General features: G+C 41.1%; 3 protein-coding genes across 6 annotated transcripts; 2 read left to right on the top strand and 1 right to left on the bottom strand.

Moving 5' to 3' along the window:
• The first annotated feature begins 283 nt into the window (after nucleotides 1–283).
• LOC149962151 (uncharacterized) lies at nucleotides 284–3516 on the top strand. 4 transcript variants are annotated; one of them, XM_090178910.1, is made up of 2 exons: nucleotides 284–2045; nucleotides 2304–3516. In XM_090178910.1, exons 1-2 carry the CDS (start codon nucleotides 310–312, stop codon nucleotides 3427–3429), a joined length of 2862 nt encoding a protein of 953 aa, XP_090035036.1. In that variant the 5' UTR covers nucleotides 284–309; the 3' UTR covers nucleotides 3430–3516. The 4 variants fall into 4 exon arrangements, with proteins under 4 accessions (XP_090035036.1, XP_090035029.1, XP_090035021.1 ...); XM_090178903.1 differs by having other exon boundaries at nucleotides 2250–3516; XM_090178895.1 differs by having other exon boundaries at nucleotides 2088–3516.
• Nucleotides 3517–8314: 4798 nt separating this feature from the next.
• Nucleotides 8315–17210, bottom strand: LOC149962150 (uncharacterized). Its single transcript, XM_090178923.1, has 2 exons — nucleotides 16618–17210; nucleotides 8315–10434 (listed from the first exon to the last, which is right to left on the bottom strand). Exons 1-2 carry the CDS (start codon nucleotides 17043–17045, stop codon nucleotides 8439–8441), a joined length of 2424 nt encoding a protein of 807 aa, XP_090035049.1. The 5' UTR covers nucleotides 17046–17210; the 3' UTR covers nucleotides 8315–8438.
• A 5309-nt stretch (nucleotides 17211–22519) lies between these two features.
• Nucleotides 22520–27191, top strand: LOC149962149 (uncharacterized). The gene is made up of 2 exons (XM_090178953.1): nucleotides 22520–22743; nucleotides 25367–27191. The coding sequence occupies exon 2, from the start codon at nucleotides 25391–25393 to the stop codon at nucleotides 27044–27046; it is 1656 nt and encodes a 551-aa protein (XP_090035079.1). The 5' UTR covers nucleotides 22520–22743; nucleotides 25367–25390; the 3' UTR covers nucleotides 27047–27191.
• The last annotated feature ends 597 nt before the right edge of the window (nucleotides 27192–27788 follow it).

Genomic DNA, 27788 nt, shown 5'->3' with positions numbered 1-27788 from the left:
TAAAATACTCTATAATGGCTCTCTGACGACGTTATTGTTTCGCTATTTTGAATTTTAGCTTCCGTTCCCATTAATAGATGGCTCCACGCTCTCCACGAAAGTCATTTTTTTCGAAGATTCGGATAGATTCATGGCCATCTCTAATAACCGGGGCCTTTTAATAATACAGGTGGCAATGATAGAGCCGACAGTTGCTTTAAATATTTCCGAGAAGTTTTACTATTTTAAAAATATATATTTGTACTATAATATATCTTTTTTTTAACCCATCTTGTAGCCATTTCCATTTGGAATAAGCGCAGCAAAAATATGGACATAGAACAACATTTAGAACAAGCATTAATGCTTCAAGAAATGCTGTTCGCCGCCATCCGAGGGGACCACGACCAAATTTCGTGCATGGTGGAAGCGGGCGCCGACGTCAATTACGGAAACCATACCAAAAATCACCCGTTGCATATAGCGGCGTCCAAAAACCACAAGCGAGTTTGCCAAACCCTGCTCGAAGCCGGAGCGGACGTCCACGCCACTGATCACGGAGGAATGACCGCCTTGTCCATCGCCGCCCTAGGGGGCTTCGAGGACATCAGCTCGTTGATGCTGCAACACGGCGCCGATATCGTGAAACGTTGCGACGAAGGTTATACGCCGTTGCACTTCGCGGCCCAAGAAGGTCATCGTGACCTGGTCGCTCTCTTGATCGAGAAAGGGGCGCCAATTGACGCCCTGGGATCGCGGGACATGACGCCTTTGTTCTTGGCGTCCATGCACGGACATCTCGCCACCGCGAAAGTGCTACTAGAGAAGAAAGCCAAGGTTGACGCCTTGAAGACCGACGGAGCGACGCCGTTGTACGTGACTGCCATCGGTGGTCATATTGAAGTGGCGAAACTTTTGCTCGAATATGGCGCCGACGTCAACGTGGTACTGAAAGAAGGCTATTCGGCCGTCATTGTTCCCTGCGAACGAGGGGACATGGATATCCTTCAATTGTTCGTGTCCCACGGCGCCAACGTTAACGGCACCGCTACGAAAAAATACAATCCGCTGATGGTCGCGTCCAATCGAGGTCATCATGACCTTGTACGCTATTTACTGGCTAAAGGTGCCAAAGTAAATTGGAGAGACGAGACTGGCCGTACCGCGCTGTACGTGGCCACCGAACGCGGCTTCCACGAATGCGTCGCTTCCTTGCTACGGTACAAAGCCGACGTCGATTTGGCCGACAACCGGGGAAACACTCCATTATGCGTGGCCATAGATGGCGACCATCTTGAAGTCATCCAGACTTTATTGGACAACGGCGCCAACGTAAATATGCCTGGTCCTCAAGGTTTTACTCCGCTGGGCATCGCTAGCGTGAATGGTCGTAATGAAGTGACGTTGTCGCTGTTGGAGAGAGGAGCCGACCCTAACCGCCAGTTCTCCAAATACGGCACCACCGCTCTAGTCGAAGCCTGTCGCGTTTGCAACTTCGAGGCGGTGAAGATTTTAACCAGTCACGGAGCCAATGTAAACCACTTTCTTATTAACGGCGTGACAGCCCTGCAACTGGCCATCGAGCTTGATTACGTGGAATTGGTGGTGTTTTTGTTGGAAACAGGAGCGGATCTTAGCGCCGCCCATTTTAATAGTAAACTCAGCCCCTTGCACTTCGCGTCTTCGAGGAATCGGCCAAAAATTGTGGATCTTCTGCTCCATTACGGTGCTGACGTCAACGCTCGAGCGGCTAAAGGAGAGACGCCTTTGTACTTGGCCTGCAAGGAAGGACACAAAAAGGTCGTCCGATTGTTGCTTCTAAATGGCGCCGATGCCGAGCTGCAAAATATCAAGTCCAGACATAAACCCTTGGACGTGGCGCGTATGCACGGACATAAAGCTGTCGTGGAGGTTATTGTGAGGCATAACGGGGATATTGAAAAAGCCAAACGGAAAACCGAAGCTCAAAGTGGCGAATCTATTACTAAGTCCAATGCTGAAGCCGGCACTTCCGACGATCAGCAAGGAAGCACCAAGTCCAATGACCAAGTTACAGCCGCAACTAACTACGGCCAACAAGGAAACACCAAATCCAATGACCAAGTTACAGCCGCGTCTAACTACGGCCAACAAGGAAACACCAAGTCCAATGACCAAGTTACAACCGCAACTAACTACGGCCAACAAGGAAACACCAAGTCCAATGACCAAGTTATAGCCGCATCTAACTACGGCCAACAAGGAAACACCAAGTCCAATGACCAAGTTACAGCCGCATCTAACTACGGCCAACAAGGAAACACCAAGTCCAATGACCAAGTTACAGCCGCATCTAACTACGGCCAACAAGGAAACACCAAGTCCAATGACCAAGTTACAGCCGCAACTAACTACGGCCAACAAGGAAACACCAAATCCAATGACCAAGTTACAGCCGCGTCTAACTACGGCCAACAAGGAAACACCAAGTCCAATGACCAAGTTACAACCGCAACTAACTACGGCCAACAAGGAAACACCAAGTCCAATGACCAAGTTATAGCCGCATCTAACTACGGCCAACAAGGAAACACCAAGTCCAATGACCAAGTTACAGCCGCATCTAACTACGGCCAACAAGGAAACACCAAGTCCAATGACCAAGTTACAGCCGCATCTAACTACGGCCAACAAGGAAACACCAAGTCCAATGACCAAGTTACAGCCGCAACTAACTACGGCCAACAAGGAAACACCAAATCCAATGACCAAGTTACAGCCGCGTCTAACTACGGCCAACAAGGAAACACCAAGTCCAATGACCAAGTTACAACCGCAACTAACTACGGCCAACAAGGAAACACCAAGTCCAATGACCAAGTTATAGCCGCATCTAACTACGGCCAACAAGGAAACACCAAGTCCAATGACCAAGTTACAGCCGCATCTAACTACGGCCAACAAGGAAACACCAAGTCCAATGACCAAGTTACAGCCGCATCTAACTACGGCCAACAAGGAAACACCAAGTCCAATGACCAAGTTACAGCCGCAACTAACTACGGCCAACAAGGAAACACCAAATCCAATGACCAAGTTACAGCCGCGTCTAACTACGGCCAACAAGGAAACACCAAGTCCAATGACCAAGTTACAACCGCAACTAACTACGGCCAACAAGGAAACACCAAGTCCAATGACCAAGTTATAGCCGCATCTAACTACGGCCAACAAGGAAACACCAAGTCCAATGACCAAGTTACAGCCGCATCTAACTACGGCCAACAAGGAAACACCAAGTCCAATGACGAAACTAAAGCAGCAACATCCAACCCTGTAAGCAACTTTAAACCAAATCTACCTAAAAAATTAACAATTGTGAAGTGCAAGAAATTTGATGGTACCCAAGAAACCAGTGACGCAATAAGTGAATGCATCGCTGCTATGAACATTAGCCGTAAAGAAAATTAATGGTTACATTAAAAAAACGGGCTACGATCATTACTTTTTCATTTAAACTTTATGTCAATTTTGGTCATAAACATTTTATTTCATTTAAATCTAAAGTCAAATTCAGAAATTATTCCAAATAAAAGTTGTATTCGTAATATTTTTCTTAATAAACATGACTTTTTTCAACTTTAATGGTTTGAAATATAACCGTGTAAGGGTCTCCACACGTCAGGAAAGGGTCAAGAAATTTAAAAATAGGCCTAAAAAGTCTGGAAAGGGTCGGGGAATTTAAAAATAGGCCTTAAAGTCGGTAAAAGGTCGGGGAATTTAAAAATAGGCCTAAAACGTCGGGAAAAGGTCCGGGAATTTAAAAATAAGCCGAAAAGGTCAGGAAATTTAAAAATAGGCCTAAAAGTCGGTAAAAGGTCGGGGAATTTAAAAATAGGCCTAAAACGTCGGGAAAAGGTCCGGGAATTTAAAAAAGACCTATAAAGTCAGAATTTAAAAATGGGCCTAAAACGTCAGGAAACGGTCAGGGAGTTCGAAAATAGGCCTAAAAAGACAAGAAAAGGTCAGGGAATTTGAAAACAGGCATAAAAGGGCAAGAAAAGGTCAGGGAATTTGAAAACAGGCCTATAAAGGCAAGAAAAGGTCAGGAAATTTGAAAATAGGCCTAAAAAGGTAAGAAAAGGTCAGGGAATTTGGAAAAAATGAATTAAGTCAGGAGATAGCCACGTTCCCAAAAGTTCTTCGAAACGGTTTGAATCCATTTCAAGGCTTCGTGTGAACGTGGCTTTTGAGAGTAATTTACTCTAATTCTTTGACAAACTCTTTTTGTTAGTTAATTCCTTAAAAGTCTTGCTATTTTTTTCGTAGAACATAAATTTTATACTGAAATATACGTTGTTTTAATTTAAAAATTGTCCAATTTTGGCCTTAAACAGGGAATTTGGATCTGAAAATATTGTGGCAACTTTTAACAATAATTGCTATCAGGAGCTTAAAGACGAAGGATCGGACATTCAGAAAAAAAAAAAATTTATAAATTACAAAGATTTTTATTTTTGCTGGTTTTGTGGTTAAGCTAAAAAGATTAAATCATTGAAGAATTTGTTTGTAGGATTTTTGATTTTTCCGTTTATTTGTGGGTTTTATCGATAATTTTGATTATTCATAGATTTGTTAAAAAATTTTACATTTTTCCAAAAACTTGTACAAAATCATTGCCTGATTTCACGAGTGTATTTTGACTGGCTGACTAATCTTTATCTATAGACGGTGGCATCTAAGAGCAGCAAACACAAGGAGAACGCAGCTAGCTTTTAAACACGCTAACGCAGTGTTGTGTTCAAATTTCATTGGACGAACCTGTTCGGGGGGAAGACACCGAATTTTCCCCTTCCGACGGCCGCAGGCGCTAAAGCGTCTAACCAATTAAATTTGTACGCAAGAAAATGCACGACTTTTAAAAACCTAAGTTAAGCCGGAGACCGAGCACAACTGATATTAGACCACTTAGGACGAAAGTTATGTCATTTGTCGCGATCGTAGTAGGCAAGCTTTCAGCTCCGAGTAGAAGTCGAGTTCCAAGCGTGACTTAGGAAAAACTATTTGGGTTATCGGCTCTGCAGCTTAGTTTTGTTCGAGCCTCCTGACCATCAACGGAGCGTCATTGTTTCCATTACCAAATCGTCGGCAAGGTTCTGACCTTTTATTACTCAATTGGTGAAGGGGTCACACCCCTTACACCTGGAGGCTGGGACACACACGTGGAAATTCTCTTGGCACATGGGGAACACAGTACCATCGGTACACCTTCAACAATTGGGAAACATACGCGACTCTTTTCAACATGTGGGATACATTTATAAATCCGCTGGCAAACCATATTTAGAAAAGTTAAAGAAAGAACGAGTATTCGCGGGGTGAAGGAAAGATAAGGAGATGGCCACGTGTGACCTTCATTTTACGGTTGAAATACTTTAAAAATACAATGGCATTACGTTTTACGCAAGGGGGGAAAGACAGCAGCAACTATCGCTTTAAGCGGACAATAGAGTGTTGTCGCCTGAAACCCTGCCACGTCACCATTGTAATTTGCCTATTGATAAAAAACGGTAACTGTCATGGCGGCCACTATGAACACTACAGCTGAATTCCACGGAATAATAATTAGGGTTTGAAATATAATTAACGAGAGCTAAGAACTTTTTAATGTAACGGCTAAATGCAATAAGTCCATTATTTTATGTTACACGTTTTAACGAATGGGATTCCGCTTTTTTAATAGCGCGCTATCTCACGGCAAGTAGATGCAGTTTCAAACTTGAGCACGATGAGGTTGTAGTGAGCAGGCTTGGAAATAAGCGGTGGTCACTGGGTCAAAGACCAGTTTATTAATTGCTCGGACCAGTTTTTTTATTCAAAAGCTAGGGGTTCACTGGTCCAGTGTCCAGTTTATTAATTCCAAATTATCTACCGTATTATTAACCAACTGGTCTACGTGACCACTTAAATAATTCCAGAGTTGGGAGTCACTGGCCAAATAGACCAGTTTAGAAATAAACCTTATTTCCAAGCCTGGTAGTGAGATGTACGAGTTAGAAGGCTGCCATTAATCTTTTTTTTTTCTTTTTTTTTGAGTAGATGGGACAATACAGTCCACTAACCGCTATGCGATTAATCAGGGTTGAGACATGTGTAAAGGCCACGCCAACGGGGGGATACGTGGGGACATAAAGTTATGTATTTGTACCCCGCCGTTCCGCTAGGCACTATGGCGGCCCACAACACTCAACCAGGTCCGGACAAAAATGCGCTTTGCGAAACAAACGTTCGGCCAGTGAGACAGCTATAAGAACAGGCTCACATATGGCAAACAAACGCCCTCATCACGGCCCAACAAAAGGCGACACCATGGGCCTGCTCGAGAACCCATCCTCGCACAGCTGAGGGCTAGAGAGACTTTCTCTTCCACTGCAAACACCATCCCCGATAAGGTTATCAAATGACAGGTATGGAGCGAAGCATCGCGCAAACCCGAAGTCCGAGCCCAGCAACCACGAACACACCCGTCACCCCTCCGGCTGGCGGCGAAAGGGGCGATGCGAACTGGCGCGCAAGCCCAGAAATCAGGCCCGGCAGCCGCGAACGACACCAGTGACCCCATTAAGGACAAACCGGATAGGGACAGTGATACCTGTGCAAATCAGCCGCAGGTTATTAGCCATACGTTGCCCGGCTCTCGCCACGAGGAGGCTTTGCAACCAGGATTTAAGAGAGCCGATACGTGGGGACAGGGGTGGGAACACCCGTGGCGGAAGTATTCCGACCACCCGTTGGGGGATCGGTAGTCGTCCTCAAACGGCCATCCACAAACTCTGCCTCCCAGACGCTTGGGAATATAGGAGTACGCCACTACTCCCGGCGCCAGTAATCTTTGTGGGAGCACGCCATTAAAAATAAATTAAAGTTTCAATTTTTTATAATAGATGGCGCACTCCTGCGTAGATTAGTAGCGATTCCACTCTTATGGCAGCCTTCTAGCTTGCATGTTTTCCTTGAGATTACCGGATAGCGCAGTGGTTGTAGTCTAATTTTATTTCTATGGTTTCAAAGGTACAAATTAAATTTATTTCGTAAAATAAAGAATTTTCGCGCGCTATTGGGTTTTCTGTAAAAAAATCCGCATCTCTTTTGAGACACCTTTTTTCGAGATGATGCAAGTCCTTCTTGGGGTACGTGGTCTGGGGTGTTACCAAGTAAGGTTTTTTTCCGAATTTACACGACTAATAGATGGTGCCACCAACATATTAAAAAATTCAAGATTTCAGCAAACGTTATGTATCGCGTAAAACAGATTTGAACTATATCTCTAGTTATACTACAGTTGTAAGTCAGAAAATTTTCCTGAAAATGACCGAGGCCTTTTTTCCGTAAAAAATAATATAAAAAGTTTTCATTCCATGATTAGTCTAATATTGTTTGCAAATTTAAGTAAAGCGGCATTTTCGCCTCATTTTTTCGATTCTAAAAGTAAAACTAAACCTCTAGACTAGCTTTATCATAAAAACATTAAAAACCTATAAAAAGTAATTTGTTTTAATTTTCCGGAAAATTAACACCTAAGTTAACTAAGCAACAAACACAGCACCCAGGGCCGGACTTAGGATCCTGGGCCCCCTTTTCACGCGCTGCATTTACTCTTATCCCTGGAACTAGGCTGTGCCTGAATTTCCCTGATTCAGCGTAGAAGTCTGAGCTCTACGGTTATATTACTAAATAAAAGCTCTTAACAATCGTCGACTAAATACGCGATAATTATGCAACATTGCGATTTAAGGCTGCGTCCGTAAACTGCCAGGCTGAAATTTTGGTAATTTTAAAACAAAATCTTCTACCTAGGAATTTCTCCAATATAAATTACGATTGATATTATAGATTTATGACTTCGAATACAGTAATTACGGGTCACTGGAGGGCCCCTTCCAAGGATGGGCCACGGCCTAGGTTGGCCTAGGCGGAAATACGGCACTGAGTCAGCACCCCACACAAGGAGAACACAACCTCTCAAAAAGTCGTGGGTTTTTTTTTGCGTACATTTTTCATTGGTTAGACGCTTTAGCACCTGCTGCTGTCGGAAGGGGAAAATTCGGTAATTGTCTCCCCCCCCCCCGCCCGTATAACGTTCAGCGTAAAGGCTCGTCCAATGAAATTTGTACACAACACTCCCTTAGCGTGTTTAAAGGGTAGCTGCGTTCTGTTTCCTAGGTTATACCATACCCAACTCGATGGTTCCAGCTATGCAAATTTCGTAACCATGGCAACGAAAATAGGCCACACCCACGAGCGATCTACGAACGAACCAATTAAATTAAAACTCACACAAATTTACAATAAAACGTGTTTATTAAAAATACCAAAAGTAGTCCATTTTAATTCAAAATGTCATACTTAAGACTAGTACTTTGAAAAAAGTAGTGTATGGAGCTTAAGATTCGGAAAACTACTAGCACGTAGTGTGTAGTTTACTTGTCAATTTTCAGAACCGTGAAACTGTCGTTCAATTCTTCCATCAGTTCATCAATTTGTTCCTGGAAGTGTTTTTTTTCCTCGTCAGAGTTATCACACGATTTCATTTTCTCTCCGAGTAGAGTCAAATTTTTCCGCAGTTCTTTGGCGCGGTCCGCGATATCCCGAACCAAGTCCCTTAGACTGTCCGAATTAGCGCAGACGCCCGCGTCTATTGCAACCGCAGCATTTGCCTTTGATTTGCCTTCGTCCGTTTTCACATTTGAGTTATTCTTTGATTTGCGTCCAATTTTGTTAGCAGAGGATTTAACCTTTGGTTTGGTCGCATTATCTTGAACCACTGCTTTACTTTTTTGTTTTGTTTCGTTTACTTTCACCGTGGATTTAGTGTTCGATTTGGAACCACCTTGTTTAATTTCGGAGGAAGTTGGTTTGGTTTCGTCTAATATCCCTGTTGAGTTTGGCTTCGTTTCAACTATTATGATGGAAGATTTTCGCCATATTCCAAATTTTTCTAGTTCAGTCGTTGGTTTGACTAATTCCAAGTGGAACTCTGATGTTGATTTGCTTATATCTCCCTTCATTTCAGCTATTGAATCGACTCCTGCTTCAATTTCCACATCCGGTTTGACTCCTGCTTCGATTTCGGCATCCGGTTTTACTACAGCTTCGATTTCGGCATCCGGTTTGACTACAGCTTCGATTTCGGCATCCGGTTGGACTACAGCTTCGATTTCGGCATCCGGTTGGACTACAGCTTCGATTTCAACATTCGGTTTGACTACACCTTCGATTTCAACATTCGGTTTTACTACACCTTCGATTTCAACATTCGGTTTGACTACAGCTTCGATTTCCGCATCCGGTTTGACTTTAGCCTTTGATCTAGCACCATTCGGCTTTAGTTCCGCCTTTGATTGGGCTTCACGATTTCGGATTTCAGCTGGTTTGACCTCTGCTGAGGCTTTCGTTCTATCTCGTTTGACTACGGACACGAACTCCAACTCGATTTCTTCAAGATTGAAGCCGACGTCTCGATACATTTCCCAAGTAACATTCGGTTGGACTCCTACTTCCAGTAACAAATCCGCTATGTCCATTCTGTCGACAACCGTAGCCACGTCCAAAGGATTAGCTCCCTCATTGTCCATCGCGTGCGGATCAGCTCCGTTATTCAACAGACACGACACGACCTCCAACCGACCTCTGAAGGTAGCCGCGTGAAGAGCAGTACCCCCTTTCTCGTTGGCGTGGTTGATACGAGCCCCGCGTTGCAGTAACCGTTCCACGACAGTCTTCAGACCTAAATTGGACGCTATGATGAGCGCGGTATTCCCCTTATTGTTGGCCACATTGACGTCCGCTTCGCCATTCAGTAATTCCAGGATAACATGATCCCAACCTTTGACCAAAGAGGCGTGGAGGGAAGTGCAGTTCTCGTGGTTTGGCATGTTGACCTTGGCTCCATTGCTGATTAGAATCTTGACGACATCGAGTTGTCCCTCTTGACAAGCTCCGAAAAGGGCGGTGTGACCCAACACGTCGGTGGCGTTGACGTCGGCACCGTTGCTCAGTAACAAACGGACCATGTCATCGTGACCTTGAAATGAGGCCAGGGACAGGGGAGTATATCCGAAGTCGTTGCAACTATTGACGTTTTCCTTTCGCACCAATAATCCCACCGCGGCTTCGTGGCCGTTTCGCGACGCTTCTAAGATGGCGGTGCTGCCTTTGACGTCTTTGACATTGGCGTCGGCGCCAACTGCCAACAATAAAGAAACGATATGCTCGTGACCATGTTGCGCCGCGCTGTAGATCGGAGTACGTCCCAGTTTGTCGGGCAAATTGACGTTGACGCTGTGATCTCGCGGCGGCTTGACCGTCTCGGGACGTCCATTTGGTGACGAGGCGGAGGTCGCGCTTTTGTCTCGTTGGTCGTTGCGATTCAGTTCCGTTTTCTCCGCCTGCGACAGAGCGTCGATTTCGGGCTTACTAAAAAACAGAAGAGATAATGACATCAGAACGGCCATTTTAGTTAAAACTTTTTGTACGTGGCACCCTAATCAGGGTTGGACATAAGGCACTAGTCCAGGCATTTGACTACTAAAATAAATGCTCTGACTACTAAAATTAATCGAAATCTGGTCAATTTAACTAGTGAAAAATTGACCTAAATATTCATAAATAATGGCGAATATGGCGTATCATAAATTCATCATTCATCAATTACATTTCATTTAAAAAATCACATCATGTTAGTTATAACTCAAATGATAATAAACTCCTTAATTTTGACGGGTGAAGCAAAATGTTGGCTGTCCTGGTTTTTATACCCCCCTTTTACCCCCACTGGTCAGTGACTACTAAAATAAGTTAAAGGCCAAGTATTTATTTTGCCTATTTTCCTTTAAGTTTACTTCCCGCCGCGGATATATCCTGGTGGTAGGCTCGGTGGTAGGGCAACCGCAGAACACGTGGGCCTACCACCAGGATATTACAGCTCAGGAAGTTAATAAATTTAATCAACTTTTTATTTCGGTACAAAAGTTATCTCAACGTTAAAAAAACTTTCAAGGATCTAGATAATAATAGCAGAATTTGATAAACGATCATCATAGAATGGACGCTTCAATAAAAGATACTCGGTTTCTAGTTTTTACTCCCCTCTCCAAATTCTACTGGGAAGGAACTATTTTCGGTCGGTCGGTTAAACGGTTAGAATGGCTAGCCAAAAAGTAATATTTAAGCCAATTGGAAACGCGTTTTTGCCCTCATGAGAATTTTGCGTCAGATAAGAAACGCGTCGGCTCACGTGTATAAGGAACATACTAATGTTAATTTTCGATTATATATTTTACCTTAAAATATATAATGTTACTAAAACTAAGTATAAGAAGATAATAATATTATTATTATCATCCTCTTATGGTATAAATAATTAAAATTATACAGATTATTTTTATAATACCGGGCAATTTTAAGGCTTCTCATGGAGGCAGAGTTAATTCATTACGTATTACTTTTGCAGCACGGTATGCAACAAGTGTTTCCTATTAACCAGGTAAAGTTTTTGGCATGTTAAGGCTTAGCAAAAAACCGATGTTATGTTCGAGAAAAGTTACCAGCTTTCTAATATTTCAACAAGCACTATATAAATCAGCGGTTCCCAATTTTGTTTTGCTATGGAACCCTAAATTATCCACCTAATTCTGGCGGAACCCCAACTCATTTTTTTACTTATCTTAAAAGACTCTTGACACAAACAAAGATGGCCGTTCTGCGAATTCTCGGAACTCCTGTGACCCTTCCAGCAGGCCCATGGTGTCGCCTTTTGTTGGGCCGTGATGAGGGCGTTTGTTTGCCATACGTGAGCCTGTTCTTATAGCTGTTTCGCAAAGCGCATTTTTGTCTGGACCTGGTTGAGTGTTGTGGGCCGCCGTAGTGCCTAGCGGAACGGCGGGGTACAAATACATAACTTTATGACCCTTCCACGGAACCGCTGATATAAATAGTAACTTATGAGTCCTGGCTGTCGGAAATATTACTTCTTGGCAATTTCTGGGAAGATGTTTTATTTAAGCGCCTATTTGCCATAGATCTAGAATAAAATTACTTTCAAAAAGTGTCAAGATTAAACTGAATTCCTTGAATTTTTACAAATTATTATAATTCCCTAACTTTTTTGGCCCATTTTTAAATTCCCCGACATTTTCCTGATTTCCCTGACGTGTGGTAGCCCTTTAAAGGGAATGAAACCTCAGGTATTTGGTGTGGAACACCAACGTTTGCAGCTCTGGCCGCTCTTGCCTTTGGCTTTAAAAATGTTTGGCACCACTGTACAGGGTAAGATTGCTTTGCAGGTACTCCTCTGACGTAATTTACTCCGATTCTGTGGTGGCGAATAGTTAGAGTTAGGGTAAAAAGTATTTTCCCAAAATTCAAGGATCAAACTGAGCTTTTGGCCACGACGTCGCACAGTGGGGCAAACTGAGCCCAAACCTGGCCAAAAGTCAAAGAAATAAATCGCGCATATGAACTTTATTTTAATTTATAATATTTGATTATAAACCACCGCACACTTTACCGGTGTTTGATTTTTGACTGCAAAATTTTATTCTCCACCAGGCTCCTTAGAAGTAGTAGAATATTTTTAGAAATTTTAAGTAGGAGTTTTGGCATAGTTTTTGGTATACATTCAGGCTTGATTTAAAAGGTAAAGATATTTTTTTGCAGACTTTAGTTTTGGAAATATCAATACCAAGTAGATATCGATATTTTCGAGTTATGAAACTATTATACAAAGCCGCGTAATTCAAATAGTGTGAATTCTGGAAAACGACGTTAAAGGTCTTAAACTAATATATTCCTTTTAGAATTAATGTGACTTTTAGTTATGAATTCAGGTAGATTAAGTTGCAATTTTTGATTTAAGTTCATGAATGTTCATTATTTATCACAATATCGATTAAAAAATTTGCCAATATTTGCCTATTTTCTAATTTTTGTACAGATTTTCAATAGATATATGAAATTAAAAAGGGTGTCCAATTTAAAAATGATCCATGGCGATAACATCAAAATCGTTTCCTGTGCTAATTTAAATTTTTGTGGCACTTAACACGTGTTGGGGGACAATTAAAAATGATAACATCGATGACCTTGAACCGTTTCTTCAAGGTCATTGAAAAATTATCTTTGAGTACCATTATATTTAGAAACTTACTTGATGACCAACTTGTTTTTCGACTTCCAATTGATCAAATGAATTCGGACCAACATTATTTAGACATGAAATATGATGAGGAACAACTTTCTAAATCTAACGATTCTCGAGATGATTTTTCAATGACCTAGAAAACTTGGTTCAAGGTCATCGATGTTATCATTTTTAATTGTCCCCCAACACGTGTTAAGTGTCACAAAAATTTGAAAAGTAGTACAGGAAACGGTTTTTGAGATATTAATTTTGACCAGGTTTGGGCTCAGTTTGCCCCACTGTGCGTCGGCCATTTAGAAGGCCCTCGGCGAGGAAACGTTCTAATTAACACGTGACACCGAGCCTGCGTCGCGCGCGTTACTAAATAGAAATGGGGGAAGCCCCCTAATGTTGCGTGGCGCCATCTTTAGCATAATCGGAGTAAAACTCTTCCTCGTTCGTTTCGATGACAATAGTTCTTTTTATAAAATAACCTTGGTCATCTTGTTGAAATGTTGCCTCCCCGCTTAAGTTGTGGATCCGTTTTCTCTCCCACTAAAGAGCTTATGAACTCATTCTTAGGCATTGGCTGAACTATTCCAGGGCAACATTTCAACAAGTTGGGCAAGCGTAAAGACATTTTATAAAATCAACTATTAAACGTGAAACCAAAATATTTTTTCTAGTGGCACCTAGGAGCAACAAACACAACACCCCACACAAGGGGTACGTTCAACAACTAGGTAACGTTCATTCAACGTAATCTTAAAAAAAACTCAACGCTTCAACGGTGGGTATCGTGACGTCATCAGTTGTTGAACGGCAAAATAAATTCAACGCTTCAGCGTTGAGAATTTATTTGTTGAACGGGGGATGCGTTGGATTGTTGAATTTTTTTGGGCGTCGTATTCAAAAGTCATGGAAAGGAAAAGGAAGCTTGCCTCTATAATTTTCGTTAATGACGATGAAACAGAGGATGAGTTACATTCAAAATCCCGGTTTAACAAAAGAGTAGCGTTAGGTTGGCAAAACTGATCAGACGCTTCTGCAGACGACCTTTTAGCGCACTCAACGTACTTACAACGTCTCCCCTAGGCGTTGAGTTTTTTCCTCAACCGTTGAGCATCGTGACGTCAATACCGGAAGTTCTAAAAGTCGTTCAACAACTTTCAACGCTCCAACGCTGCCACCGTTGACTCCGTTTCCTAGTTGTTGAACGTACCCAAGGAGAACGCAACCCGTGAAAAAGTCGTGGATTTTCTTGCGTACAGTTTTCATTGGTTAGGCGGTTTAGCCCCTGCTGCCGTCGGAAGGGGAAAATTCTGAAATTGTCCACCCCCTTTCCGTAAAACGCTCAGCGTAAAGGTTCGTCCAATGAAATTTGTACACAACACTGCCTTAGCGTGTTTAAAGGCTAGCTGCGTTCTCCTTGAGTTTGTTGCTTCACGGCCAACTTTGATCTCTCGCGCTACAGCGGCCATCTAATTCGTTGACGTTTCTGTGTTACCCTATGAGCAGAAGATGTGTATGACGTGAGCGCCCCTAGCGGATTATTATTTTTAGAATAGTTCTTACATTGAAGTCAATATAAAAACCGAGGGTGGCGCTGAACTCCTACACGTTATAGTACAGTTTATAGGGGGAAAATCCTTGCTCGCGGAATTCTGCCGTGATTTGCACAAAGGCATTAACGACCAAAACTTAATTTTAAGAAAAACTCAAGTTTTGTTTCTTTTTTTTATCAATGAAAAACTTTACCTCGAATTTTTCTGGAAAATATCCTATCCAGTAGTATTTTTTCTGCTCTTTTTAAATTTATAGTTCCTGATGGAAAATAGCGGTTCCTTTATTCTGCTTTTTAAGTTAAATTCCGATGTGCATGGTTTTTTTTGGTTATATATTTTCACAAAAGCATTAACGCTTTTGCGCAGATTATTTAAAGGTAATCTCATATTACTTAAATTATTAGCACAAAAGCATTTAATGCTTTTTAGCAGACGATATCGATAGCACGTGTACCAAATACACAATCGCTGATTGGATAAACCCATAAAATGCTTTTGTGATAAGTAAAGGATGGCGCTTAATGCCTATTTGCGAAGTATTTCCGTGAAAGTACCGAAATAATGCTTTTGTGACAAGCGTATATCTTTTAACCTAAGAGGGCTAGAAACAAACTGATTTCAGATTCAGAATCAGCACCACCAACTTACCCAATTAAAACTAAAACATAAAAATGTCAAAAATGGTCGTTAATGCCTTTGTGCAAATCACGGCAGAATTTCGACGAATGTGTTGGCCGCTGTAGCGGGAACAGCGCGTGATCAAAGTTGGCCGTGGTTGCTCCTAGGTGGCGTATTGCGACAAATTAGCCTTTTTCAGTTTACATAGAGTCACATAGCGACCAACGTGGGAAGCTCATAAGCTAGCTGGATTTTCGTCTCCAAAGCAGACGAAAAATGCCAAAGCGTCTGCTTAGCGAAAGGAAATAAGGTTGTGACTATGTAAATTGAAAACGTTAATTACAACTGAAACCGGAGCGCCGAGGGCGGGCCCTGGCCCCGGCACAATATAAGTTTCGGGCCCGAAGAGCGCCGTTACTTATGGAGATACATGTAGCTATACTTTTTCGGAGAGAAACTCTGAGAGGTATACCTGGTTTGTTCAAACACGGGCCCCTAAGCTGCAGGGGCCCCGGTTATTTGTGCCGCCTTCCCCCTCTCTTGTCGAGCCAGAACTGTAGCAGACGAAAAAAAACAATTTACCATTATTCTGGCGAATTACTAAAAACTCGCGATTAACGAAATATAATTCTAGACCTTACTAAACCATTAAAATAATAAAATTGTATCGTACACTCTAGTCAAAAATTATATTAGAGTCTTAAGTCGGAAAATTACAGGGGCCTTTTTTTCCGGAAAATTTTCCGTATTTTTAAAAAAAATTAAAAAAGGTTTTCATTTCATGATTAGCCTAATATTGTTCGGAAATTTAAATTTCGCGACATTTTCGTCTCATTTTGTCGAATCCAAAAGAAAAACTAAACCTCTAGACTAGTCTAGAATAAAAAAACCTTGGAAATTAATATTTGGTTCAATTTTTTATTTTTCCGATTCGCGGAAAATTTTCCGCATTTAATTATACGGAAAATTAACCACTCGAAATTATATTATAAATCTTGAAATCAACTTGAAAATTCTGAAATCTGGGTGCAAATCAATTCCAAATCTCTAAATCAGCCTAATAAACTAGAAATCAACACGAAAAACCAGATATCCGAAATCCTTTTGAGATTCAAAATCCCGTACGCAAAATTTGCAAATGTCGGACCCCTCAACCTAGAAATTCATTCTTGATAATAACATTTCTACTAGAACGGTTGTTATCACTTTTACGAGCTAAAACGTTCTTGACGACTCTGGCGTAACTAGATGTCTTGAGGTAAGTATATCTGATAAATGTCTACGTATATACTTTACCTGAGGGAATTTTGTCCTATTTCCGACTGTTGACTTACGTCTGAATGTTCGAGAAATAGACGAACAATTTGTTCGTGTCCGATTGCACTGGCTATAATGAGCGGAGTGTCACCGTTCATGTCCCCAATGTTCGCATTGGCGCCGTGTTCCAATAACATTTGGATCATGTCCACGTTTTTGGACACAGTGGCCTCTACCAAAGGCGTCCAACCGTCTTCTTTCCGGCGCACGTTAGGATCGGCCCCCGCTTGCAACAACGCCTGACACGTGCGCCAATTGTTGCCAGCCACGGCGCAAAACAAAGGGGTTTCGTTGACCAGGCCACCTCCGTTGACGTCGCAGCCAGATCTTAAAAGCTTTTGTACCTTTTTGACTGTGCCTTCTTTTGCCGCGTCCACTAAAGCCAAGTCCTTCATAAACTGTTCCATTACCAGTAATATTAGTCAATTTTTGCATGAACGATAAACACTAATAAGTTAAAATCCTTTTTAAAACTACGCAAAGGCTTAAAAACGTACGCGTTGTCGCTGAACGCTGATAAACGTCTAATGGAAAAAATTATAAAAATATTGGCTGACAGTGCGCATGCGCTATTATCGTTCTAGTTTTATACTCCCCCCCCCCCCCTTTGCGTGGCTTTGCGTATAAAAAATAAGAAACTCTAGGAAAAAAGAGAAAATATAGAAGAGGAACGGAAACTTATCCGGTTTGTCGTCTCGGAGTGTATAATCTATAAACCTTGGCCTCGAAATACCTTAAGCCTAATAACTTAAAGTAATGTTATAATTTACACCTCGTCTGTCGAAATATGTATTTGTAAATACCTCGCGTAAACCTTTTACGTTAAAAACCTCGAGGTACAATTTTAAACTTTGTCAAGGTAGAGTTGCGACTTCTCTTGTATATTTTCTATAGAAAAAACCGGCGCTTAGTCGAGATTTTGCAAAATGTTAGTCATTTTACAGTCGCGTTGGGAAATATTTACGTTTTTGGATCATTTTTATCGTAACTAGACAGTGTAAATTTTATATTTGTGCACATTTTACCCTTAAAAATGGCCCCATTGGTCAAGTTCTTGAAGAAACTAGTGAAAAAAAATATTTTGGATATCTTAAAATCAGCGGAAAAAAATTTCGACCCGAATGTCAAGTGGTGGGGTAGAAATTAGTAAAAACCGAAAAAATAAACAAAATCCAAACATTATCCTCGTGTACGCTACGTTACCACACAATACCTACAATCGATTAATTTTTTTTTCAAAATTATAGATTGAAATATGATTTATAAATTTTTTGGAAGTGCAATAAATACTTTGCACCCCAGTCGGAAATCTGAGGGGTACTCTATACCTACTAATTTCGTCACCACTGACCAATGTAGCAATCGACGATGAATCGAGCATATCTTAACTTCAAGTGGGGAATGAAATTTCAGTTATCAGTTCCTATATTCTGATCTAAATGCATTTGGAAGTCCCGCAGCAAAATTCACTGTTGCTATAATTCTGCCAAAATATTATTTTGAAAAATAACTTGATGAAGAACGAAGTAGGATTTCTTTTTACTAAATCGTTGTAGTTATGTTAAACTAGATGGAAGTGCGAACCGGCTGTACTCCGCCGATTTAACACGAGGGGGCGCTTGCGAGGGGTCCGACATTTTGCTTACGGGATTTTGAATCTCAAAGTTTTTTCAGAAATCAGAAACTGATTTTGTAATTTCAGACCACGATTTACGTGTTGATTTCTGGATTTTGAGGATGTTTTCGAGATTTTGGAATTGATTTTCGCCCAGATTTCGGGATTTTCAAGTTTAGTTGAAGATTTATAAAATAATTTCTGGTCGGCTAGCTCAAGGGGGCCCCAAATTGCATATAATAAATTTTGCCTGAAGGTCCTTTAGACGTTTCAAGTTAATGTGCACGTAGAATCTATTATACTTAAAATGTTATTTGTTGTCCTTAAAATAAGCATTTAGATTTTTATTCCATACCCCCACACCGCCCGGTCTCTTCAGTCTCTAGCACAGGGGCGTAGGAACCAGGGGGGGGGGCAAGGGGGGCAATGCCCCTCCCTAGAATTTTACTGGGAGGGGCAACTAATGTTATTGCCCCCTCCAACTTTTTGGTCAGCTGAAATCTTCGCAAGGCTCAAATTATCATTTTAAAAGCATAAAAAGCTTATTGAACCTCAACTGTGTTTAAATTTCAGTCTTTTCCCGCCAATGTATATAGTAGAAAAATGTGCAAATGCATTCGGAGAAGCTACACTCCATTAAAAAATTCAAAACCATTCTCCAGACCCTTCTTGGTTTCACTTTGCCCTAGAGCATAGCGCCGAACCAATTTTCAACGGCGGCGGCGGGAACGATAATTAGTTCGGCAGCGGCGTGGCGCGCCGATTTTCCGAAAATAATCGGCGGGGTTGAAAAAAATCGGCGGCGGCGGCGGCGCCTAAGGGGAAAAACTGCCCCCCCCCCCTCAGAAATAGCGCCAGCCTTTTAATAGACCGCTAGAACTTAAATTGTTAAACACATTTAAAAAATACATGTTTATTAGAATGTATTTTATTAAAATAGGAACCACTTGTTTCCAAAACAAAGAAGAGGTAACTTTGGTTACCTACTATCAGATGTAACTTATTTAATCATAAGTGTGCCTGAATGAATTTTTTCATAATGATACCTTGTTGCAAGGATATGACGTTATTGACGTCACTTCCCAGTCGATGACGGTTTTATCGTCATCAAAACTAGTTCTCGCGTAGGGGGGAAGGAAGTTAAAACCAGTTTTACGCGACGTTAGTGCTGTATTTTCTTTGGTGGCTGTCAAAGACTATATAAAGTTACGCGTAGCTTTATATAGTCTTTGGTGGCTGTGAAACAAGGTCTCATTTAAATTTTTAATACAGATATGTTAAACAGAGGCACACTTATGAGTAACTATGTCACATATGATACTATTAAACTAAAACATTTACGCTAGTAATAACAATACTGTACTAATTTACTACCATTTCACTAGTATTATTATCTATACACTCTTTTTAGAAACTTTTGCTGGGCGCCGCCATTATCGTACAGACAACCAACGAGCCAGCCCTCTGCCGCATAAATTTCATCCCCCCAAATCCGGTTTTTCCCCGCGCATTTAAGTCTATTATCACAAATTATTTTACCTTTGTATCAAAGGAATTTTTAAAATGTAATAGAATAGTTATTGCTGAATGCAGCCAATGCAGCTGATACGTTTCTGTACTTATTACAAAATACGAGGCGAGGCAACTCCAAAGCCGTTTTCATTTCTCTCTCTCCTATCCCAGCTATCTGCTGCAGAAAATCTTGGTGCGCGCGGTGCAGTGGTGCCAGATCTTTTGGAAATTATTAATTATTTTTAATTTTATAACGCTAATACGGTGCACCCAACAGCCTAGGAATCGTAGCACTACCAAAAGAAAAATCTATGTAGTTTAGATCTCAAAACTTAATTATTATACTTTAATAATGGAAATTAATTCGGCGGCGAAATGAAAATGTTTCGGCGGCGGCGGCGGCGGCGGCGCCACCGAAATTAAATTTATCGGCGGCGGCGGCGCTATCCTCTACTTTGCCCCCTCCAACTCCTAGAACGTTCCTACGCCCCTGCTCTAGCAGAGGGCCCCCAAAGGAGCCAGTCCGGGCCTGGAATTTTCTCTAGAGTGTACCTAATTTGTACGAATGTCGGACACCTCGAGCGATTAACTACCTTCCATTTTAGTACCAATATATGCAATACAAGCTAACAGCGCCACCACTCGAGTTCACGAAATGCATTATGGTTTCGGTTGACACTTTTTTAGAGGTAGAGTTTCCATTGGATATCTTCCATCAGACTCCCAGTGGAATAAAAACTTGTAGAGGTTAACGGTAAGTGTTGGCTCGCGTGGCATGAAGGGCTTGCCACCAACCTCTCACTTATTGTAACCTGGTCTTTAAAGGTCACTTGATGACTTAAGCTTAAGGTGGTGCCTTAGGTATTAGCCTAGCTGATTTTTATTATTAGTTTATAGGGGCCGTTTCGCTTCGTCGCTGTCTGTTCTAGGAATCGTTTGCAATCTATCTAGTGAGGCTTAAGGTTAAATTTAAAAGTGTAATTTGGAAATGTAATTAAAATTTAAAACTAAATAAATATTAAATTAATTTTAAAATATTACTGAACCTTTCTCGACAAATGTTCGGCTTCACGAATGAAAATGGCGTTATAAGCGACTAACGATATTTTTGATTTTGACAACTTGTTTTATAAGTAGCAATAGGTGCTTAAATAAAACATCTTCAAGGAAATCGCCAAGAAGTAAAATTTCCGAGAGTCAGGACCTGAAAGTTACTGTTTATATAATGCTTGTTGAAATAACGGAAACTTTTCACCTGTAAACAGAGCGTCGTGTTTTTGTTTAGCCTTATTATGTCAAAAAAAGCTACCTGGTTTAAAGGAAAACACTTGTTGCATATTGGTGAAAAGTTTCCATTATTTCCACAAGCACTATATAAACAGTGACTTGCAGTTTCTGACTCTCGGAAATATTACTTCATGGCAAAAAACATCAAAAGTTGTCTGCTATTTCTTCACATATTTAGTTGACGGATATTAAGGCAGATGGCGCTATATTTCCTAAACTCTTAAACCTATTAGGGCCGCGTTCCAGGGGCGGATTAACCGTTTTGGCGCCTTTAGGCACAGAAACATTTTTTGCCCCTGGGCATCGTCTAACGGGCTCGTCAACTAAGTAGGGGCAAGCCAAGTACTTGGACCGTGGGGCTTTATCAGAGTTTTGGCGCCCCTAGAAAAATTCCGCCCTAGGTACGTGCCTACTCTGCTAATGGTTAATACGCCCCTGCCGCGTTCAGTAACAGCAAACGGTTGGACCGTTGAATGCGCATTCGCTACTGTACGACGTTTTTGTCACTTCCGGGATTGACGTCACGTTTGCAGTCAACGAAATAAGCGGCTGGAAGAGCCGGTTGTTTCGTTGATAAACGCAATTGTGACGTCACAGCACGCGGGAAGGCTAGTTGCAGCCGACACGACAGACGATATTTTATAAAATGTACAACAATCGTAAGAAAGCGTTCGACAGACGTGGCGTCACGATTGCAAAAGGATATCAACGGTTAATTCACAATTTCCCTTCCGTTGAGCGTCACTGAACGCGGCCATGGAATTCTTTCAGTGGCGTTTATGATTAAAATCGGTGCTATTTAAAAGGGCCCCGAGTTGTTTTTCGCGGGGGGGGGGGCGGAGTTCCTAGTTACGCCACTGACCTCGTTGCTTAGGCAACGGCCAAATTTCATCTTTCAAAGAGTTAAAACCATAGATATAGGAAACGTATATAAAGGTCTAGATAAAATATTTCAAAGGGAGTGAATACGGAGGTGACAGCTAGCAGAAACGCGTAATTTATGCAGGCTATCCTTATAAGACGCTATCTATCGGTAAGAAAGCTCGTGCTATCGTCGCGAGAGCCATTGTCTCCTGCTTAAAAATTATACTAAAAGTCACCAACAGATGGTGTCTAAAGACTACGGCCTGCGGAAAGGTCAAGCACTTAGAAGTACTAAAATGCTGAGATCTCGCGCTCTTGGTCACGTGCCTTCCTCGGTGTCTGCTAGGTGTCAATACCGTATTTTATGTTAGGCTTAGACGCCCCGAAATTTATCTAGACCTTTATATACATTTCTTATATCTATGGTTAAAACCCACAAACAAATATGGCGTTGTATCAAAATTAAGATTTTTATATAAATTGTGGTTTTTTATCAATGGAAAATGTAAAACCTTTTTTCGAAAATTCCTTATTAGTAGCGGATAACAGAGCCATCTTTCGTGTATCAGAAGCAAAAAACGAGTAATACCCTTGTCCGGCAACGTTTTAAGCAACTGCCATTCAGCACGGTATTTTTTATCACGCGCCGCGTCGCGAACAACATTTTAATTTTGATAATTTCAAAACGTTTTAGTAAAATTTTCAATGGCCTAATTTTAAGTGTCTTGCAGTTCTTCGTTGTATCCAAATACAGCTCGAACGGAATGAAGACTTCGGTAAATTTAAATTAATACAGTTAATTCTCACGAAGACTTCGGAACTTTCAGGTAAGCTTTTGTTTTTTTTTAAATATTCACGATTATGCAGTTAAATCTTAGGCTTAAAAATTTATACCCGGTGCTTCTTCATTAACACACTCCACAATAGTTGCTGAGATTTCTGGCGTTAACCAAGCGAGTACTTGGTACATTAATATTAATATTAATATTAATATTAATATGTACATTAATAAAGGTATTTAATATTAATATAATCGCTTTCGCTTAATTTTTCGTAAAGATGTCTACGAAATTTGTATATTGATTTTATCTAAGCCTTGGTCACAAAAACCGGCCGTTCTTTTAAAACTTAAGCCAAATAGAGTAGTATCAGTGCTACGTCACGCAACGTCACCCATGCTTTTTCCTATAGAGAAAAAACGCGCCTTAAATGGCGGCCATGGCCTAAGCTACGAGGTGATACTACTCAATAAAATATTTTTTTTAGTGACCAAGTCGTTGACGAAAGCTATTACTGCATTCACACTTAGCAACTCTGTTTGCGACCTGCGTAAACCAACAATGAAAATGTTGACCTACTCGGTGGGAATGAAGAAAAATTTCCATATCGAAATTTTTAAATGTCGGTTTTTTAACCGAGGCTAAGTTACAAATATTTAATTAGAAAAACGTTTAGTAACATCCTTTAAATTACGCAAAACTTATTCATACTATTTATAATTAATACCTTTATTAGCATAAATTGACATATTTTGTAGTAGTTGATAAATTTTGTTCAGAATTACAACGCAACGAGTTTTTTGCTGACCAACAAAGATTGACCAGTGGTGGATTAACCTATAGGCTTAGTAGGCTGAAGTCCAGTTAAAATACGTCATTCGGTCGCCGTTCATTGCATTTACAAAGTTAGACTGTGATGACGTTTCAGTGACGTTTTTTTGAATCGACTTTCGACCCCTCACACCTTCCTTGAAAGTCCCTTTAAGCTTAGTGGCCCGCAACTTGTCAAAAGCAGTGGTGGTTTAAACAATAAGCTGAGACAATCAGCGGCGGCGATCGGAAAACATTTCTGTGGGGGCACGGCCCAATATTTTTTAATCCAAAAATTCATATACTTAAAAGAAAATGTACAGCTCTAAATTTTTATTACTATATATATTTCTTTCTGATATCTCATCCGTCAAGGGGCTGTTCACAAATTACGTAACGCAGAAAAACCACTTTTTTGACTCTCCCCCTCGTAACAAAGAGTAACAAATGGAAAGACCCCTCTTCTCAAATTACGTAACAAATATTGAACCCCCCCCCCCTTAAATTATTATATTACGTAACAACTAATATGCTGGTAATAAAGTACAATAAGATCAGGTACTAAATATTATTGTTTGTAATTTACATTTGAAATTACAACTGTATTTTTACGCAACACTTCATACCCATGGGTATGAAATTCTTTTAAACTTGTGTAAACCAATGAAGACGCTTATGTTTTTAATAATTACGACTGTTTCTGAAAGTGATGAAAATTTTATTCTACGATATTAAAAATAATTTGTGTTACGTAACATTTTAGTGAACCCCCCCTCCCCCCCTACCACGTTACGTAATTTGTGAACAGCCCCCAATGATTACATTGATAACAAAAGTTAAGTCGATATCTTTAGAAAATATCTGTGTACATGGCTAGAGAATTAAGCCCTTCTTGGCCACATACTTTACGAAGGCATTTTAGGTAAAATGGGGTACACAACGCGGCGATTTTCGGTTTGGACAAATCTATCGAAATCAATTTTACGGTTATAGCTTCTTAATGCTATACGCATCGGCAATCTCCAAATAAATTCTGTAAGAAGACTGAATTCGGACCAAAATAAAGGCAGTGAGATTATGAATTTTTCCCTGATTGCGGTTTTTCCCCAATTTTATTTCTGTGGGGGCTCTGCCCTCGTTTGTTTTTCGCAGTGGGGGCTGGGGCTGCAGAGCCCCCACGGGATCGCCGTCACTGCTGCTGAGTAGGCTTAAGCATAGGGGCCCACTACTGGCCTTGAGGTGAGGAGCTCGAGATAAGCCTAGGGGCGCGGATGATAGGTAATCCACCACTGGTCAAAAAGTAACAGGGCCCCTGACGGAGCTAAAGCAAGGTCATGCGGACCCCTAATTAAGCGCCCAGGTGTTTCTCCCTGATTTTGTTCAAAATCGGGGATTAAGTAGACCTTCAAGTACCTTGAAAGCCATGCCAACCAAAAATGTTTTTTACAACTCAAATTTAAACTTACTCTACGTAAAATAGCATGGCAAAATCACGAATTATAAGGGTCCTTTGCCAAAATCGATAAAAAAGGGTAAAAACAGTTACCTAATTTTATCGATTTTACCCAATTGTTTTGCCAAAATTTAAATTTTTTAATCTTTTTTAAAATTACATACCGTGATATACCAATGCTATTTTACGTAGAGAAAGATTAAACATTTTTGGTTGTCATGGTGAAACGAATGGCCATTGAAACATTTAGGAGCTTTCAAGGTCTACTCAACCCCCGAGTTTGAACAAAATCGGGGAGAAAGTTGGAAACACCTCGGGATGTCTCCTTGTGAGTGTGAGCCGAAGACATGGTAGACGGTCTAATCATTTTGCAAAAGATGTAGTTCGAAAATCTGAATCTATTTGCAGGTACCTAATTAATCAGAAGGGATTATGGAACGGGCTTTAGTGAATGCGGTCAAGAAATGCGACCTCCAGAAAGTGAATGCTCTGTTGAATTCCGGAGTGGATATAAATGGCGGCGACCTGGAGAAGCAAACTCCATTACATTTAGCCGTTGTCAAGGGCAACTACGCTTTGTGCGAGACCCTGTTGGTAGCCGGCGCTAACCCGAACTTTCGAGGGAAACATAGCTTAACTTCGCCGTTCGACGTAGCGTGTTATTACGGACACCACGAAATTGCCAGAATCATGTTGGAAAATGGCGCCGATATCAAGATCGTCGACCGTTTCGGAAACAGCGCTCTTCACATCGCCTCCAGACACGGTCACGTCAAAGTGGTGTCCTTATTGCTGGAAAAGGCTGACGTCAACGGAACTTCCACTAAGGGAATTACGCCTCTCATTGAGGCGTCTTATCGAGGTCAACTAGAGGTCGTGCGCTTATTGTTGAAAAACGGAGCTAAAGCCGACCTGGTTGACCATAGTCACTGGGCCGCTCTTCACAACGCGACGCGAGAACGGCATTTAGAAATAGTCGAGACTTTATTGACTCATGGCGCGAATGTGAATCTGTCCACTAGCGTTGGGAATACGCCCATCTTTCTGGCAGTACGTACAAGACGCGAAGAAATAGTCTCAGCGTTGCTGACACACGGAGCGGAGACGGACTTGATAAACCTTGAAGAACAGACTCCGCTCAGTTTGGCGGCTCAGTTGGGTAACAAGCGTATTTTGACGCGTTTGTTGGAAGGTGGAGCTAGCGTCAACTTCTCAAGTCCATCGAGGGGGACAGCCCTGTACACCGCGTGCTATTACGGACATCTTGACATTGCCGACTTTCTATTAAAAAACGGAGCCGATCCTAACGCGACTCAAATCAATATCGCGAAGCGAGACGTGAAGCCGTTGCAAGTCGCCATGATCTCCGAAAAACTGGACGTGGTGGAATTGTTGTTGAAAAGTGGCGCCGACGTCAATGGGGTTTACGAAAGCGGATGTTCGCCGTTGCATATGGCGGTTGAAATTGGAAATGCCAATTTGGTTCGCCTCCTTCTCGAATACAAAGCGGATTCCAGCAGGACATTTATGGACAATACCGCTTTGGACGCTGCCCGTCGATTCGGCCGTTTGCCCTTGGTGAAAATACTCGCGCAACACGAGTTAGCTTTAGCCAAGCAAATGTCTAAATCTGGTGTCGACCAAGATTCCAATCAAGATGGCCACAAGATTGAGGACAAAACGAACTTAATTCCCGCCGAGTTTGAAACGAAAGCGTTATCTGGAACCAAGAAAAAAACTAAACTTAAATTGAAAAAGACCAAGAAGAAAAATCAAACTGCCAAAGTCATCAAAGACGTTAATACAAATAATTGCAAGTCCGAACCCGTATCTCCGCCTGACGTCGATTGGTCCGACTCCTATCGAGATGAATCTGATGATCTGGCGTACGTGAGGAAGCTACAACGGTCCTTCAACGCGCTGATTGAGAAGATTGAATCCAACCAGGACCCCGAAGAGGCGAATGCCTTGTCCGAAGAAGTGAACAAACTTGTGGGGCTGTGCTGTCAAGAAGCCAGAGCTCTTTACCGAGAAGGAATTAACGTGATCCAAAGTGCTAAAGTGGACATTGGAAATAAGACCCTCTAAATTATATAATCGAAGACAAATTCGAAATAAATATCAATTTTTTTTAAAATATTTACACTACACTCGCATTTAAGTGTAACAGTGTCTATTTACAGTGAAAATTATTTTGAACTATCGATAAATAAAAAAATTTTAATTCCGGGAATTTTAATATTTTATTTCAATTTATATAATTCTACAATTATTTTTATTGTAGGATTAAAACTTAAGAACAGATGGTATTGATCCTAAATTAATTTCGTGAATTCTTATTAAAACTCTCATATTTAACTGCGAACAAATTTAGTTTCTACTCCTTTTTACTTACATTTACTGTTTGATTTGAGAATAAAGAACACTCCAGGAATGGAAATTGTGGGTCTGGCCTTGCGTGACTTATTTCCGGTTTGTACGATTTTATTTACCGGAAGTTCGTAATTCAACTGGGCTTGGAATCGAGACTGATGACCAGGAAATTTCGAGTAACATAATTTACTTGTATAAAATAATAAAATCAGAAGTTCATTATCAAAAATTCTCTATTCGAAATGCTTAACAATATGAGTTAAGATTCGTAATTCTTCCTTCTAAATTTATAATCGTAGAGTTTCTGATGATAGTAGCTTCAGTGCAGGCCATTGGATATCTTCCATCAGACTCCCAGGGTATAGTGCAATAACTTGTCGAGGTTAACTTTAATAGTAAGTTTATAGGGAGTTGTAGGCTCGTGTGGCATGAAGGGCTTATCAAAACCCTCCTACGC

The sequence above is a fragment of the Leiobunum rupestre genome, chromosome 1 (genome assembly GCF_980474605.1).
Source record: "Leiobunum rupestre chromosome 1, qqLeiRupe1.1.hap1, whole genome shotgun sequence".
NCBI lineage: Eukaryota > Metazoa > Arthropoda > Arachnida > Opiliones > Sclerosomatidae > Leiobunum > Leiobunum rupestre.
Note: the sequence above shows the minus strand (reverse complement) of the source record. Positions and strands in the feature narration are given on the sequence as shown.

Bases quoted from the DNA above. Each gene is read 5' to 3' on its own strand.
- LOC149962151 (XM_090178887.1), top strand. From the start codon at position 310: ATGGACATAGAACAACATTTAGAACAAGCATTAATGCTTCAAGAAATG.
- LOC149962150 (XM_090178923.1), bottom strand. From the start codon at position 17,045: ATGGAACAGTTTATGAAGGACTTGGCTTTAGTGGACGCGGCAAAAGAA. The intron at 10,435-16,617 runs GTAAAGTATATA...TCTGTTTTTTAG, and splicing joins ATAGGACAAAATTCCCTCAG to TAAGCCCGAAATCGACGCTC.
- LOC149962149 (XM_090178953.1), top strand. From the start codon at position 25,391: ATGGAACGGGCTTTAGTGAATGCGGTCAAGAAATGCGACCTCCAGAAA.